This window comes from Brassica napus, chromosome A6, assembly GCF_020379485.1.
Source record: "Brassica napus cultivar Da-Ae chromosome A6, Da-Ae, whole genome shotgun sequence".
Taxonomy (NCBI): Eukaryota; Viridiplantae; Streptophyta; class Magnoliopsida; order Brassicales; family Brassicaceae; genus Brassica; species Brassica napus.
The window spans coordinates 22,931,417-22,949,381 of record NC_063439.1 but is presented as its reverse complement, the minus strand read 5'-3'; the positions used below and the strand labels follow the sequence as shown (position 1 = coordinate 22,949,381).

The window sequence follows — 17,965 nt, the reverse complement described above, 5'->3', positions numbered from 1 at the left end:
AAAGTAAGAGTGAGTAGTGGAGAGAGTGTCTCTCAATGAGTCCTTCCTTATAACCCATATCCAATATTGAAGCTTTCTTATTTCAGTTTCACGTCTTACTTAAAGTTTTGAGTACAAAGTTCTTATCATCTTCTGCATAAAGTTTATTTTACTCTCAACTTTCTGCTCGGTGACAGTGATCTGATGTCATTGTCGATATAAATTATTTGATTTATTGGTTATACAGAACGAATCTCGATCTTGATGGCTTATTTTATTACATCATCACTCACCAAACTCGATGTGGCAGGAGATAAGATAAGATGCTTAAACTAATTTGAAAAGATCATATAATTAATAGGAAACCTTTTATCTTTTCCCAAAAGTGAGAAATAAAGTTTTATCTTCTTTTACGTGAGGTCAAGATTCTCTGGCTGTTAATATATAACGAAAGACACGGACAAAGGCAATGACTTTCTTTACCCTAAGTTAGTAGAGTGATCATAGAGCGTTTGATTTCAAAGCAATATTCTGTAATGGAGGTGATTCACGCATGGTCTGCTCCAAGATCACTCAGCACATCTCTCATGTACTCCTTTGCTCAGGTACTTTTCTTCTTCTTGCTTCACTGAGAGAAGACTTTGAGTATTCCTGCAGTTATAGTTGTTTGGTTTCTCTCTGAATCTATGATGATTGAAAATAAAACAAACATTTGATTCACTGAAAAACATTTTTGTGGGTGTGAGTTGTAACTTGAAAAGATGTCTTTTGGTTTATTATGACTCAGAGAGATGACACTGAGGTGCTGGACGAGCCATTATACGCTGCATATCTTAAATCTACAGGTGCTGATAGGCCATACAGAGATGAGCTTCTCTCTAAGATGGTATGTCAGTAATTGATTTATGTTACAGTGCATTAAGGCAATGCTTAGTCTACTCATTATGAGGAGAAATCAACATTTTTGTAGGAGTTTGATGGAGAAAAGGTGGTGAAGGACATCATTTATGGTCCAGGAAACAAGAAGTATAGGTTCTGTAAGGTTATACTCCGATCTAGAGACTTCAGCTTTGTTTTTATATCGTCACTGTGTTTGGGATAACATTGTATTTCTTGACCTTCTGTGTACAGCATATATCGAAACAGCGACTTCTTGGTTTACCAAGTGAACTAATGAGCGAAGGGAAGCACTTTATCTTGATACGCAATCCCCTTAACATATTGGTTAGCTTTATCAAACTCTATTCTTCTGAACTGGTTTATCTTTGACGTTATGTGTCTGAATCTTTTAAAGGTTTGAGATGTTTCTTCTCATTGTTATTGTTTTGTTTGAAATTTTATTGCAGCCTTCCTTTGAGAAAGTACACCCTTTATCATTTGCCGAACTGGGATTGGGAGAGTTAGTTTCGATATACAGCGATCTCTGTCAGATGGGAACACCACCAGCAATCGTCGATGCAGATGAGCTTCAGCAAGATCCCGAGGTTTCATTGCTGTACTAAGAAAATATTGACAAGAAACTCAGTTCTCTTATGTAAGAAGATGCTTATATTTTGTTCCAGGGTACATTACGTGGTCTTTGCAATGACTTGGAGATACCGTTTCAAGCCTCTATGCTTAAGTAAAACTCTTTACCTTTCTCTTGGATTTGACTTGGACAAGGACTCATTGTTTGTGTGTCATTGAAGATGGGAGGCTGGTCCAATACCAGAAGATGGACTATGGGCTTCATGGTGGTACAAGACTGTTCACAAATCAACAGGGTTTTCGTCTCCTAGCAACTATCCTCATGTACGGGTTTGGGTTTGGTACAACTAAAGATTCTGGAACCCAAAATATCATTCAAACTACATTGTGTGTTTTCTATTGTTTTCAGACATTCCCTTTGAAGCATTACGATTTGCTGGAGCAATGTTTACCGCTATACAACATCCTCAGGCGCCACGTGAAGCATAAGTCCTCTCTCTTGACCAGCACCTTAACTCCTCCCAGTCTTCCAGTTCCTGAAAACGCTAAGCTTTTCGCTTGGGTTGGTGATGAGATTGTGCCACGTGAGATGGCGAAGGTGCTTGAACCATACATAGAGATCTCTGCTTGTTATTAGCTGCTTGCTTTGAAACTCTGATGTTCTTTATTCTTGTTTGAAGGTTTCTGTTTTTGACTCGGTCGTGCAAGGAGGTGACTCTGTATGGGAAGGTCTTAGGATATACAAAGGGAAAGTATTCAAGCTTGAAGAGCATCTAGATCGGTAAGAAGCAAAGTCAGAATAAAACCTGAGCTGTTATTCGAATCATTCTTGTTAATATGTTGAAAGTATTGGATTTTAGAATGTTCGATTCAGCAAAGGCTCTGGCTTTCAACAATGTCCCAACCCGGGAGGAGGTAAAAGAAGCCATCTTCAGAACTCTCATAACCAATGGGATGTTTGACAATACACATATAAGACTCTCTCTAACTCGTGGCAAAAAGGTATATTATTACTTACACTTTCCACCAAGTTCAAATTTATTTATATGTTTTAATTTTAAACTCAAACAAGCTGTGATGACTTTGTTCAGGTCACTTCTGGAATGAGCCCTGCATTTAACCGTTATGGATGTACTTTGATCGGTAAAGTTTCAAATTTGTGTCTTTTAAGCATGCTAGGTCTCTTGAATATGGTTTATGGCATGAGATTTTGTTAGTGTTATCGTTTTTTTTCTTCGAAATAATGTAGTACTTGCCGAGTGGAAGCCTCCAGTATATGACAACGATGGTGGGATCGTGCTGGTGACTGCAACTACTCGCCGCAATTCACCCAACGTATAAGTCTCTGGAACTCTCATAAAGTCTTTATTGTCCATTGTTGTTTATGCTCTTCTTCTTCTCTTGTTTTGTTTCAGAATTTGGATTCTAAGATTCACCACAACAACCTCCTCAACAACATACTCGCAAAGGTTCCATCTCTCTCTCTCCCTCTCTCCTCCGCATTAAGTTTAATCTGTGATTATGTGTCATCTGTGTAAGATGCTTTCTTTGTCATAATGACACAGATTGAAAGCAACAATGCCAATGTGGATGATGCAATCATGCTTGACAAGGATGGCTTTGTGTCTGAAACCAATGCAACCAACATTGTAAGATCATGGTGAAGAAAATATTTATTCTCTAGAAAAGCCAACTGAATGGTGGGAGGGATTGTCTTTTGATGCAGTTCATGGTGAAGAAAGGCCGAGTTCTCACTCCCCGTGCTGATTATTGTCTCCCAGGCATCACCCGAGCTACTGTAAGAGAGAAGAAGTTACATTCTTTACTCTAACATGTCTCAGTGACTATACAACATAACCAAACTCATCATCTCATCAATGTCTAGGTCATGGAACTGGTGGTGAAAGAAGACTTCATCCTAGAAGAACGAAACATCAGCTTGTCGGAGTTCCATACAGCTGATGAGGTTTCCTCATCTTTTTCCCTTTATCTTCGAATCTTAAAATGATCCAGTGAAGATATAATTTCAATCTTTATCCAGGTATGGACTACAGGAACTATGGGAGAACTTAGCCCGGTACATACATTATTAGTCTCTCTAGTTTAATGCATTCACTTTTGTGGTTTGTCTTATAAATCCTGAGTTCATTGCTTTTTTTTTTAGGTTGTGAAAATTGATGGACGAGTGATCGGTGAAGGAAAAGTAGGACCGGTAACAAGAAGGTTGCAAAACGCTTACAAGAAACTGACCGACGATTCTGGCGTCCCAATACCTACTTACCAAAAGAACCTGAACACATCATGTGTTTGATCAATAGAACACACAAGGTAACTTACGTTGCTAAATGGTGTTAATTTCTATAATATTGGTTATGAATCGCATGCTTAAGCTATTTATTTTTCAATCAAACGTCATTTGTTTCACAAGAATGATAATCTGTAACTCAAAAATAACCGTATAATGGTAACACTAAAATTTAATTTTTTAGGTCAACAAACAAACAAATAATTAGAATGTAAACGAAATTAGAAAGGTGAACCAAACTCAAAGTTAATGTAAACCGAAAAAGAGGTCCTAATCTACTTATTAAACGATCATACGAGATCTTTTTTTTTGTAACATATAGTAAAGCTTCTATAAATTAATACTCGATCAATTAATAATTTTTATAAATTAATAAATTTCGCCGGTGTCAACTTGGACTGGTTCAAAATTTGACATAAATCGGTAAAATGATAAGATAATAATTTTTTAGAAATTTTTATGTAAATATATGGTCTTATTATAATTATAAATTAATAACTTATATGTATACATATTTTATATAAGTAAAAACCTATTATTATATTGTTTGTTTTATATTCACAATGGAATTATCTTTATATTTCTTTAACACTTAATATATTTTCATGATATTTAGTAATATTTTCTAAAATCACATTTAAGTTCTATGCAATATATATTATATACACCAAATAATATAATAAAAGTAATATAAATGTCAAATTTTAACAGATAAACAATTAATTTCTATACACTAAAATCAAATATATTTTTTTTATTTTAGAATAAATATATCTTAAAATAATAATCTCATTAAAGAAATTTTTGTAAATTTAATATCTCTATAAATTAATAAAGTTTCAAAGTCCCAACATTATTAATTTGTTACTTACGTTTTCTTGTTCCCATAATTTATTTTTCCTTTTTCAACCATGGTGCAAAAATTAAAATTGTGTGTCTAGATTGATATTTGGAAAACCCAAAAACGATGGAGGAGAGTTTGGCTGACCGAGATAACAAGATCGGCCAAGATCGAGGCTCATCAAAGGCTTGAGAAATCGAAGCTTATGTGACCACATTTGAATCGAGACAGGTCTAACATATGGAACCCTAATCTATATTTTATTTTTCATTTTGGGGAAAAGTAATGTTTTCTGTTTTATTTTTATCAAGATATAATAGAGGAATGGGTTTTGCGTTTTTTCTTCTGTTTTAAATTTGTTATTGAAATATATTATTATATATAAATGGCATTCTGAATTATGTGTGGAAAGTCATTAGTTATTTTCTCTTTATTAGAAAGCTAACTTATTGTCCATTTTCTTTTCATGGTCATTTTGTCAAACATCTTCTTTTGTCTCTCGATTCCAAATAATTTTGTCCAAATGAGATGTATGGCTTTCGGAAAGAAAATGAGATAGTTATGTCTCTTAGTTCAATCTTCTAACTAGGTCTCTTCGAATATTATACTTTTTGGTATCTCGAAATCTGGTTCAAAAGATTCCTAGAAAAGGTATATTATGGATCAGCAATCTATATAGTCTGTTCTCCAATTCTAAAAGTATTCTTCAAGTAAATAGTTTTTTTGATATTATTATTCAATGGGTCAGACTACAAGATGTGGTAAATGAATCTAACAAGGACTAATGTTGCAGATGCACTATTGTCTGCTAATCTATCGGATATGTGCAATCTAATTGTGAGGTATTTTAACAATAACTGAAGCAACTCAAATGGAATATTGTGGCAGAGCTTTGATCACCCAACAAACGTTTTACTTCCAGGAATGATACTTGGATATGATCTTGGAATAGAGTATATGATCCTTAAGTTTCTCTTTTGGCCTCATAGAAGAATGTGCCAAAACTTAAGAATCGGATGTACTCCATTCCATGATTATATCCAAGTATCATTCCTAGAAGTAAATGTATGTTAGGTGACCAAGGTTCTACCTTAAGATCATGTTTGAGTTGCTTCGGTTGTTGTTAAAGTAGCTCACAATTAGATTGCGTTTGATAGATTATCATACAACATTGTGTTTGCAGCAACAGTCCTTGTTAGATTTGTCTGCCACGTCTTGTAGTCCGACTCATTGAACAATAAGATCTGATAACAACTTATTTGAAGAATACCTTTAGAACATGAGAGAGGACTACCTAGATTTTCAATCCATAATATTCTTCCTCGGAATCTTCTGAACCAGATTCCCAGATACCAAAAATATGATATTTTAAGAGACCGAGTTCAATGATCGAACGAGGGAACATAACTATCTCACTTTTTTTCTGAAAGCCACACATTTGAGCTTAAAGTCGACGGAATAATAATAGTTAAAGAAAGAAAAACGTCGAAACATTTCTTTGGATGCAATTATTCGTAACCAAGAAAGAGACAAAAGAAGATGTTTGACAAAATGACCAGAAAAAAATTCATTTTTTTAATAAAGAGAAAAGTACTAACTCTGACTTTCCACACATACTCGAAAATACAATTTATACATAATAGTATATATTAATAACCAATTAAAAAGAAATAGAAAACACAAAGCTCATTCATTCCTCTACTATACCCTGATAAAAACAAAACAGAAATATTACCTTTCCCATAAAGGAAAAAAAATATCTTAGGGTTCCATATGTTAGACTTGTCTCGATTCAAATGTTGGTAACAAAAGCTTTGGTGAGTCTTGACGATTCTCGATCTCGCCCGCTCTTGTTATCTCCGTCAGTCAAACTCTCCTTCACCGTTTTTGGTTTTTCCAAATATCCATCTAGCGCACACAAAATATTTGCACCATGACTGAAAAAGAAAAAAAAATTATGGGAACTGAAAACATAATTATGTTACAAAGAAGAAGATTTCATATGATGGTTCAATAAGTAGATTAGTACTCTTTTGGTTTAAATTAACTATTAGTTTGGTTTACTTAACTAATTTCGATTTCATTCTAATTAGTTGCTTGTTGATGACAAATTTTTTTTTTTTTGTTAGGACCACTATTTAGAGTCGTTAAATTTACAAGTACTGTAAACCCACTTTTTGGGGGAGGTAAAATGTTAAGATAATAAAAGTATAAAACCACATTTGAGTTAGTGATCACGATAGAGATATGAAGCTTCGATTATAGAGAGTATTGGGCCAGACACTACCAAGATGCTAAAGCCCAATACGAATGAAGATGTGAAGCCCAGCTCCAGCTCTCCTTCCTTTTCTGTTACAGAGCAGAACGCTCAAAGATCATGCAAAGCGAGTGCAATGAGTACGACAAGGCCAGCTCACTACCCTGCAACGTCTAATAGATTTGATTGTCTTATTCATTTTTCAATGACACTGCCTTTACTAGGTTAAAGTGTGATTCTTGTATAAATAGAGAATGACGTTGTAAAAGATCTTTAAACTGAATAAAACTAAAGTTTATATTTTGGTATAAGGTTTTTCTTTAGATTCACATCGATGGCTAAGAGCAGGACCGTCTAACAGTACGAGTAAGTGGAGCGGTCGAATAGGATCTGAAATATAAAAATAAAATGTTTAATTTTTTTTAAAAATATATATATAGATAAATTATGGTAAAAAACTTTAAAATTTTAGATATAATGCTAAATTTAGAAATTATAATTAAAAAAAAAATTAGACAAAATTATTAAATTTTAAAATTACTTGATAAAATATACGATTAATAATTTTTTTGAACCGGATCTAAAATTAATTTGAGACGGTCTTGACTAAAAGCTTTCTAATTGATGTACAAGATCGATTACACACTAACATATTACAAGATAGCTCAAAGCTTGATCCAATCTACACTTTCACGGCGAGTGTATCTTGAATCACCGATCTCATATAGATCGAGTCTAGACTCATATGTCTAACCAATTACAACATCAAGCATGATCTTAAACATCTCTCAACCTCCCCTTTTATACTTCATCTTCTTTATATTTCATAGATCTAACGGCAAAGCCTCTCACCCATCTAGAATCTTCCCCTTGCTCTAATGCTTCCACGTCATCCTCAGTACTTGCCACGTCAGAATCTGATAGATGATATACCTATCATACTTATCATGAGGACTAACTATTTAAAGTCATGAAAAATCATGCAAGTAAAACCACATAGAGTTAGCGGGTCGCAATATACTATGAAGCTTCGATGGCTAAGAACTTTCTAGAAGGATGTCAATATCAAAGTAAACCTACGAATGAATAGTGTTAAAGATTAGTGAAGGGAACGCATTTTTGAAAGTTTGGTTAATTCATGTTTAAATCTGTTGGTCTTCCCTTCTTGTGAACTAAACAAATGTCAGTAAAGTAAGTTGTACTGAAGCTTCATCGGACGTCCGCTTTCCACTTTGGAACCGGAATCGGAAACGGAACCTTGTGGAAGCTTAAAGAATTTCGTTTCCAAAACGCTTCTAAAATATTCTTTTTAAAAACACGTTGGAAGCTTACGATACTGTTTTGGAATCACGCTTCCGTTTTTCTAAGAACACAATGTCATAAAACAAAAAAAAAATCATAGTTTAAATTTATCTAAAATCCAAATTTTAATAGTAATGAAATAGAGACAATAAAAACATATGAATATTAAAACTAATACAATAAAGTATCTTTATGCATAGAAGTTTTTATTAAAGATATAGTATATATTCAAATATATTGTATCAATGATTTATGAAGTATTAAACATAATTAATACAGTAATTTCTTTTAAACTTTATTACGTGTATTTTCACAGTTTTAATATGAAATCATTTCAAAATTATTATAAATGAATAAATGATTAATTTTAAGTTTAAAGCATATAATTTTTAGTCCTAAATTTTATAAAATTTTCTTATATTTAATATATATATATATATATATTATATGTATAAATAGATATATGCTTCCAATACGTATCTGCTTCCTAATTCTTTTTAAAATTTCGCTTCAACGCTTCCATACGCTTCCGCTTCTACGTACCTGTCCGTTCCCATGTAACATAAGTAAACTTGTTATAATGGAGCTTTTTTCATACTAAATCCAATTAATAAAAAAATGGTCATACAAAAGGTTAGAAGAGTTTTTTTTTTTTGAATATCGTGTAAGAAGAGTATTAATGATCATATATTTTATAAAAGGAATCATATTCTCATCTCTTATATATTAAAAGAGGAGCATTGGAGTTAATGCTTTCACACCAAGTTGGACACGTGTCTATTGGAAATACATTCTCACAAATAAGTTTCCTTATTTGCTTCCTCTATAAGCAAATTTTTAAAGAGTTTCCTTATTCTACAAAAAAAAGTAACCAAGTAATGTTTTGGACTTCTCACGGGAATCGCAAGGCGGGGAGTTTTCTCTTCTTCATTCTTAAGCACCTATTACTTCAAACGTAATGTTTTTAAAAAAACCTTCGGAGTTCTACGTGGAGACCGACTCAGGAAACGACGACCAAGTGACCCCGAAGCTCAGAACATTTAGACATGCTGTGGTTGAAGACAAGCCGCTCTGGCTCAGCTTCAGACGAGACATGACCATTCATCTGAAAGAAGAACACATCAGGAACACTTTGAAGACGAGAAAAATCTGTATCATGTTCCAGCGACACACGACATCATGAACTCCGTTCTGTCCTCTTGAGTAACACTTTGAAGACCATCGTCGGTCATGGCGGGTCCGTGCACATCGCTGGAGTTTAGGTGGATAACTTTTCCAACGTCTGATTTGAGACGTTCTGCGAAATCGCTAGACGGTTACAGTGTGTTGTTCTTCGGAGGGCTGCACGAAGACAGGATGCACCATGATATAATGTGTTCGACGGCTCTCCACTGCATAATACACTGAAGCTCCCCACTGCATGACACATTGCGAAGCTCCCCACTGCATAACACATTGAAGACATGACGCATCATGATATCCGCGGGGTTATTAATGCTATAATGTGCTCGACGGCGATTACTCTGTCTACCAATTACATGACGCATCATGATATAAGGTCATAAATCTTGGTCATAGTGATACTTACACTCGCGAGAAGAATGCGCATACTATGAGATTAAATGAACTATAAAGAGTATTATCACTCTGTCTAATATTGTTCTTGAACGTGACTTCTTCTTCTCACATAACTTTGTTCTTCAATGTGTCAATCTATACGCATGCTTGCGATATAAAGACTATAGAGGAGTATATAGAATCCCAAGAGGAGTGATCGAAAGATAAGATGACGACGTCCCAAGAAGAGAAATCCATTTATCTGTTACTCAAGTGAACAGAACGGAGAAGATGAGACGTCTTTTCCTTTTCTCTTATAAGGGATTTGTTGTACTATATTTAACGTCTCATTAGTTTGTTACGTGAGAACTCTGTATAAGAGAGAGTTTAACAGAACGTAGATATTGTAACTATAGGGATTTTAATTGAATTAATGAACCGAACCGGTTGGTTCCGAGTTGGAAAATCAATTGAAATCTGCGAATATAACCAATTCGTTGGTTGCTGGCCAAGGCAAAAAATATATGATAATCAACTAACATAATCAGTTTATGGCAATATACTTATATCGTAGTGTGCTGGCCGAAATATAACTTTCTGTTATCGTAGTGTGCTGGCCGAAATATATTGTAAGTTTCCAATTAAGAAGTTAGGTGCTGACAAAAAAAAAAGTTAGGTTTTCCCTTTTAAGTTTTATATTTGTGATTTTTAGATTTTGATGAAGATTTCATTATGTCACCTGAAGAAAATGAAGTGAACGATGGTAGAGAGAACCAAAATTAGTTGATGTGATTTGGTGTTAGTTTATTTCCGTTATTGACAATTTATTATAATGATCTTTCACTTTGAGTTTATTTTGAATTTGAAGTTTAATTTATTATTCAAAATAGAAATATAAATATTTATAAATTTTATATCTTAAATTTTTTTAGATGTCATAACTTTTACTTTGTTACAGAAAATTTTAAATAGTCTAAACTATTTTTTGATATTTTGTATGTAAAATGAAAATAAAAATATAAAAACTAAAGTTAAGTATTTTATAAATACCTTTTAAACATAAAATATATACATATCGAAACTATTATTTTATGTTTTAACAACATTTAGAAAATATTAAACTATAGTTTTTATATTAATTTTTTCATAGTTAATATATTATTATATAATAAAATTAATTCATTTATTAATCCAAGATTCACCCGCGGTCGATCCACTGACCCATCGACCGGTAAGTCCTTTTAACATAATGAGAAAGAAGGTTTTTGGATAAGCTTTAAGAAGTAAGAACATGCTAACGTTTATTATGGTTGTTAATGTCAACATGGTCACATTAAAAGATACAAAAGCCGGCAATACCACTCTGAGGTTGACTTAAATAATAATCAAAATTATATTAAAATTTTGATAATATTTACGATGATGCTGGTGAATTTTTCTGATCACTTAATAAAAACTTTGAATTTTCTATTTTTTATAACTTATAGTATATGGCCCTTATTTATTAGCTATTGATAATATAATAAGTTTGAAACACTCATATACTGAAGCCTAAAAATTTTCGATGGAGGATTATCTACACCGAATTCTATAAAAGAATGATGTATCTTTCAATTAATGATTACTTAAGATATTTATTATATATTTATTTAAAAAATGAAAATGATCGCATTAAATCAACTGATTGTATCAGGTAAGATATCAAGTTTTTTACATAAAATTTGCAATAATCGATATATATTCCAACTGCATATCTATCACCGAAAGAAAGAAAAACAAAAATCAGTTTAATCGAACAAACCAAAATAAATACAGTTTCCGAACGGTTGTTATATTTTAAAAGAGTTAAATCTAAAAAAATCTAACCTAAAACCAAATCGATGTCTACACTAAAAAGATCTAATATCTTTTTATCTTATAAATATTAAAATTAATAATTTTATTCCGCGCAAGACGCGGATTATCACCTAGTATATTATTATTATATGGTCAAACATTCCAAAAAAGTATTATGACTTTACAACTGGAAAGTTCTCTCTGTTGACGTGTCACATTTGCTGATAACATATCCCTAATTGGTCTCACAACCCTCTTGAGTCGATCCTCGTCTCTTCTTCCCCAAGTCCTCAACTTTCGAAATAATATCTCTCTATAAACTTCACATTCTCCTCCTCTTATGTGGTAAATGTAATAGTAAGTAAACTGTGCTTTTGGGATTTCGAGAAGCATGAAGAGTTTCTTACCGTTGACCAGAAAGCAAAACGCTTTACCAGCTCTTGTCCTGTTTCTACTATTATCCGTATCAGAGCTAGCTTCAAGTCAACCCGCACAACACAGCCACAGGCTAGCTCTCACAATATATTTGGTCATTTTTTGTGTAATCGCCTTTTTCTTAATCTTGGCATTCCTCCCCGACTGCATCCGCCGCTGCAACGAAGCAGTCAACGGCAGCGTTGACCCTTCCGTAGGAGGAGCGAGGGGAGAGACTAACGCGACAGTTGCGCGTGGTATCGACGCGTCGATGATCGAGACGTTCCCGACTTTCATCTATTCGGAAGTGAAGACACAGAAGATCGGGAACGGTGCGTTGGAGTGTGCTATCTGTCTGACCGAGTTTGGGGACGATGAAACGCTGCGTTTTCTACCTAAATGCGATCACGTGTTCCATGCGCACTGCATCGGTGCATGGCTACAGGGTCACGTAACTTGTCCCGTTTGCCGCACGAATCTTGCTTATAGCCAGCAGCAGATGGCTGAACCTGTCGAACCGGAAGTAATAACCGAAACGGATATCGAGTCTCAGCAACCGGTGATTTCCGAACCGGTAGTGGAGAGTGTTGCACGTGTCAAATTAGTGAGGTCACACACCACGGGACATTCCGTGATATTACCTGGAGAATGTACCGAGCGGTTTACGCTAAGGTTACCGTATGATTTAAGAAAGAAGATAAGGGCAAATTGGAAAATGAACCGGTCGAATAGTCTTTCGGTTCTACCGAGGAGTACTGGTAAACCGGTTGACCGGTCACTGGATCGATGGGACCAGTGGTTATTCATCAAATCACCGCAGTTTATGTGGCGGAGACGGGACGATGGTTCTATTAGGCGAGGTCGTGGTGATAGCATTTAAGCAAATGCAGTACTACCGGTGACTCGGTACAAGCAGACCGGTGGAGTTTTCTTAGAAACACTTCGCTTGTATGGAGTACGTCGGTTGAAGTTAATAGGGACGGTGAAGGAACATCATCGGTTCAAGTTCAACGTACCGAGACAATATTGCTCAAAAGTTTTGTTTGTTTTTGTGGAATTGATAAAGTGACTATTTCATTTTATTTAAAGGTGATTTTTTTTGGATCTAAAATAAATAGGTCATTTTACATAATTTATTCTATCAAAATAACAATATAGCTTCTATCAAAAAAAATTTTTTCTTGCCTTCCCAAAGAAAAAAGGTTGAGCATTGTTCATACAAATAGATAATACGCAATTCTTTAGCTTTCTTTATCTTTTCTTGTAAGATATTGAATGTCAATCCCATATGGACAAGGAAATTGTGTTTATGTACGTTTTTCAGTAATATCATTCGTAAACTACTAAATTAATATCCCCTTCTGTGTAGTTCAGACACTAGATAATCATAATCTTATCCCCACACAGTTCAGACAAGTAATCATTTGAACTTTAAAATACGAGATATTAACCTTACTTGATAGCTGATACCAAACATAGTTTGTATACAATCTTATTATGGAATGAATCATATACATTCCAAATTATATCAAACATAAAATAATAGCGACTTCATTCTCAATGTATACATATCTATATAGACGACGATTCTTGACCAAAAAAGAAAAAAAATATGGACCACGACTAGGTCGCCTTCCTAATGGATAAACACAAACGCAGACGTAATTGCAATTTTGTTTGTATGATCGTTTATTCTCTCGAAATAATTAATGCTGTCCTGGTGACTGGTCCAGTGGAAGCCTCCGGCATATGCTAACGATGGCGGAATTGTGCTGGTGACTGCAACTACATACACGCCGCAATTCACCAAACGTATAAGTTTCTGGAACTCTCACAAAGTGTTAATGTCCATTGCTTTCTAGGTTGTAAAATTTTATGGACGAGTGATCGATAAAGGAAAAGTAGGACCGGTAACAAGAAGATTGCAAAGCACTTACAAGAAACTGACGGATGATCAATGGCGGACCCAGAAAATATTTTTACCTGGGTCATGATTTATACTTAAGCCCAAACAATAGTAAAAAGCCCATACAAAAGCATGAATTTTTTTAGAAAAATGGTGCAGGAAGGGAATTGAAACTGGGTTAGGGGTGTCAAAGATCAAAATCAGTGAAATGAGCTACTTTAGACTACAAACTTAAGCTTACAAACCAAATATCTAATTTAACCTGTTGCAGTTGACCCACCTTCCTTCCATGTGGGTCCGCCTCTGCGGATGTTCAGGCATCCCAATACCTACTTACCAAGAACCTTGAACCATGTGTTTGATCAAATAGAATACACAAGGTAACTTACGTTGGCCAGTGACGGATCCAGGATGAATTTCTAGCGGGGCAGAATGACAAAACAGTAGTAATATATTTATAAATTCAAATTTTCATCCATAGCATTATTAAAATTTTAAGCAAAATTACACCAAAAAAAAACAATCCGCACAACCGTGCGGATATATATTTTCACATTTATATATATATATATACAGATATTTGTTTTACATAATTATTATATATTTTAATGTTACTCACATATTCAAATGTTTGTATAATTATGCCAAATATAATACTTTTATAGTTTTTATGCTGTAAATTAAAATCATCACATATATATGTTGCTTATTATATATTTGTCCTATTGAATTTGCGTTTGATTACTAAACTAATTTTTTTAATGCATGAAACAACATATATGAAAACAATTTTGTATTTAATTTATTATAATCATGATCTTTAGTTCAAATCGCTAGATTGTTTTAGTAATTTTTAATGTTTATTAATTTAAAAAATAAATTACTGTATATTAAAAAGTTTAAGATAAGATAATTTTTTATATATGTATTATATACTTTACTAATATTAACCCGTTCTAAAAACATATTATATTTTTAGCATAAATATTTTATATTTATAAAAATAAAATATGTTAAATTATCAATTTAAAATAACTTTATCATATTTTGTTCAATATAACGTTTTTATTTTAAAATGATAGATATTATTATAAAATTGATAAAATATGATATAATTTTATTCTTTAGTAACATTTCATTACTAATTACAAAATTAGTTGAAAATATTTATATCCCATTTATGACAATTAAGATCTTATTATAATCTTTTTCAAGAGATTTGTTTGAATTTTATTTTTATTTTTTTAAATTAAAAGATATAAAAGATATTATGATTAAAGTAGTTAAAAATATTATATATATTAGCATTAGTGATATAAATTTAATAGAAAATTTAAATGATAGTCCAAATAAAAATACCACTCATCAAAAAATCATGATTTTTATTTTATTAGAAAATTTTTTTGAAAAAACTAAAATAGAAATAAATATTTATTTCTGACAAAATATTTAAAAATTATTAGTAAATGTATTTTTGAAATTAATTAATTTCACTTTATTTAAATTTTCGTTTATAAACCAAAACTATATTCAATTTTTATTTCTAATTATAATTTACGATAATTTAACTTAAAACTAACTAATTTTTGAAAGTAAATTTAAAAATATTCTAAGAAGATTTTAAAAAGATTTTGTTAGAACATTTTAAATATATTTATTTGTATTTCAAATAAAAAGATAAAGATATTAAAATATATAATAATGAACTTATGTAAAATATGATATTTTTTAAGAATAGCTAAACTAAAAAAATCACACATGAAAAGAAGTCATGAATTCTGTTTAATATATTAGATGGGTGCACATGCCCCCACACCTTTCCGAGTTAAGACTCCAACAATCTCTGGTTATCTGGCCGCATGGAAAACTTAATCGAATTAGAGTAGATTTTTTATTGGACCATCTTCAATCAAGAAAGATGCCAACTCTACTAAATCCCTCATACAACGATCAAGATAAACCAACATATCCATCATTCCTTTCATGTGGGATACATCACTCATATACTAAAAAATAGCTTTAAAGGAGTGAGTTTTACACCCGTAGAAAAGGGATCTGAGCAAACCACATAAGGAGAGAACCCAGCTCGAAAGCAAAGGGGATTAATATTAGTTGTGAAAGGGGGGGATATTTATATATACTCAATCTAAATTGGAAAAAAAACATAAGAGTGATAATCAGTTCCGACTTGATTGGGATTAACACCTCAAAAACTCGCCAAACGCAAAAAGAAAAATCGCCAATGCGAAGTGTGAATTTTCCAAAGCGAAGCAAACAAATCGATCTATGGATCGAATAACTATTTTACATTAAAAAAAAAAGGGAGATTGGTAACCGGCGGCGATAAAATCACCGGTCACCGAAAACGATTTTTTAGTTTTAGAGGTTTCTAGTGAGATGGTAGAGAAAATAGAGAGAGAAAGTTTTAATTCCTGGGGTGAAAATAACGTGTAACCATTTCATATTTTACAATAAGATTTTTTTTATAACATTAAGATTTTGAATTTAATGATAAATATTTGTAAGTTTATATTGCTTGTTTGCACCCAAAAAAGAAGAAGTTTATATTGCTTCTTATTACTTGCTCCAAATCTGCATCCCATGAATATATCTCACAGTATATTCTCTAAAATATAATTTTTTTTGTTATATCATATCTATCTAATATATTTAATATATATATATATATAAGATTTTTTTTAAAAATCTCGTTTTGGAAATGAGAAATCAAATTATGCTTCGAAGAAGGTTCGCGTTAAAAATTATAATGTTACCATAGATACAAATTTGCGAATAGTTGTCATGATATTATTGAACCAAAATAATAAGAACAATGATTATTTTGACTTGGTTATGGTTTTTTTTACAACACTTGGTTATGGTTTAATGGTTATGTTTTGATATTTAACATAAAAGTAAATTGATCAAACTCTTACAAACATTGCATATAACTTTAATGAACTTTTTAAACCATAAGTGAATTACAGTGGCACAAAACGTGATATAATACATGAATAAAGTTTAGTTATATATGTGTTTCAAAAAAGATTAGCTATATATCATGACTTTAAATTAACAAAATAGATGTCTTGATATTCAAAACAAATATGGTACAGTTGTTATAAACGTAGACATTTATATTATTTATAATGCTCTAAATATTGTTATATATATGTTTTGATCATTTCAAACTTAAATAAAACTTTTTATTAAAACATAAAAATATGATTAAACATCGGGGTCAAGGTTCCTCTTCGCCCTAACCCTATTACCTATAAAAGAAGAGGGATATATAATACGGCTATGGGTACCTTCCATTTATAACATAGATACCGGAAATATAAGAGAAAGACTTAAGAGAAGGAATTGAAAATGAGATATGATTAAAAACAATGATTGCTAGTCACACGAACAATACACCACCACATGGTCACACATTTGAACATAAATAATATATTGAAAACTATATGAACTATATGAATCACATGACAACATCCATTAACTAATATATGTTGTATTGTTAACACCATAAAAATGAAAGGTTTTGGAACTTGGCATAACGCAATAAACATTTATTTGAAAAAAAGATCATAACACATTCAAATGACCAAAAACAAAAAATGAACACACATAGACCAATATTCAAAATTAAATTTTATACATCAAATAACATGTTAAAATATTTTAAACATCATCATAAATTGTCTTGTTACAAGTCCAATACACTTCTAAATCCGGAACAATTTTCTAATACAAAACTATATGTATGGTGTTAATAACATAATACATATTAATTAGTTCAAGGATGTTGTCATATGATTCATATAGTGCATGTAATTTTAATACATTAGTTTAGTCTAGATGTTTAGTGATGTGGTGGCATATTATTTGTGTAGCTACCAATCGATTTTTCTTCTAATAATTAATAAAATCAAAACTGGAATAAATATCAAATTATAAACCATATTTCACCTAAAAATAAACTATGTCAATTTTTTTTGAAAACATTATTCGAAAAACATAAGAAAATAATAACTAAAAATAAAAAATTTAACATATATTTCTCTAACTTACCAAAATATTACATTCAACGTGACGTAA

At 32.1% G+C, this 17,965-nt stretch overlaps 2 protein-coding genes across 3 annotated transcripts; both read left to right on the top strand.

Moving 5' to 3' along the window:
* The first annotated feature begins 327 nt into the window (after positions 1–327).
* Positions 328–6,740, top strand: LOC106406937 (branched-chain-amino-acid aminotransferase-like protein 2). 2 transcript variants are annotated; one of them, XM_022687714.2, is made up of 19 exons: positions 328–584; positions 767–865; positions 950–1,021; positions 1,111–1,203; positions 1,326–1,463; positions 1,542–1,600; positions 1,668–1,770; positions 1,856–2,044; positions 2,127–2,227; positions 2,307–2,448; positions 2,538–2,589; positions 2,696–2,781; positions 2,862–2,915; positions 3,012–3,095; positions 3,173–3,244; positions 3,332–3,412; positions 3,488–3,523; positions 3,611–3,774; positions 6,722–6,740. In XM_022687714.2, the coding sequence occupies exons 1-18, from the start codon at positions 516–518 to the stop codon at positions 3,755–3,757; spliced, it is 1,677 nt and encodes a 558-aa protein (XP_022543435.2). In that variant the 5' UTR covers positions 328–515; the 3' UTR covers positions 3,758–3,774; positions 6,722–6,740. The 2 variants fall into 2 exon arrangements, with proteins under 2 accessions (XP_022543435.2, XP_013703140.2); XM_013847686.3 differs by lacking the exon at positions 6,722–6,740 and adding an exon at positions 4,693–4,993.
* Positions 6,741–9,539: 2,799 nt separating this feature from the next.
* Positions 9,540–14,762, top strand: LOC111198924 (E3 ubiquitin-protein ligase ATL31-like). Its single transcript, XM_048735197.1, has one exon. The coding sequence runs from the start codon at positions 11,936–11,938 to the stop codon at positions 12,836–12,838; it is 903 nt and encodes a 300-aa protein (XP_048591154.1). The 5' UTR covers positions 9,540–11,935; the 3' UTR covers positions 12,839–14,762.
* The last annotated feature ends 3,203 nt before the right edge of the window (positions 14,763–17,965 follow it).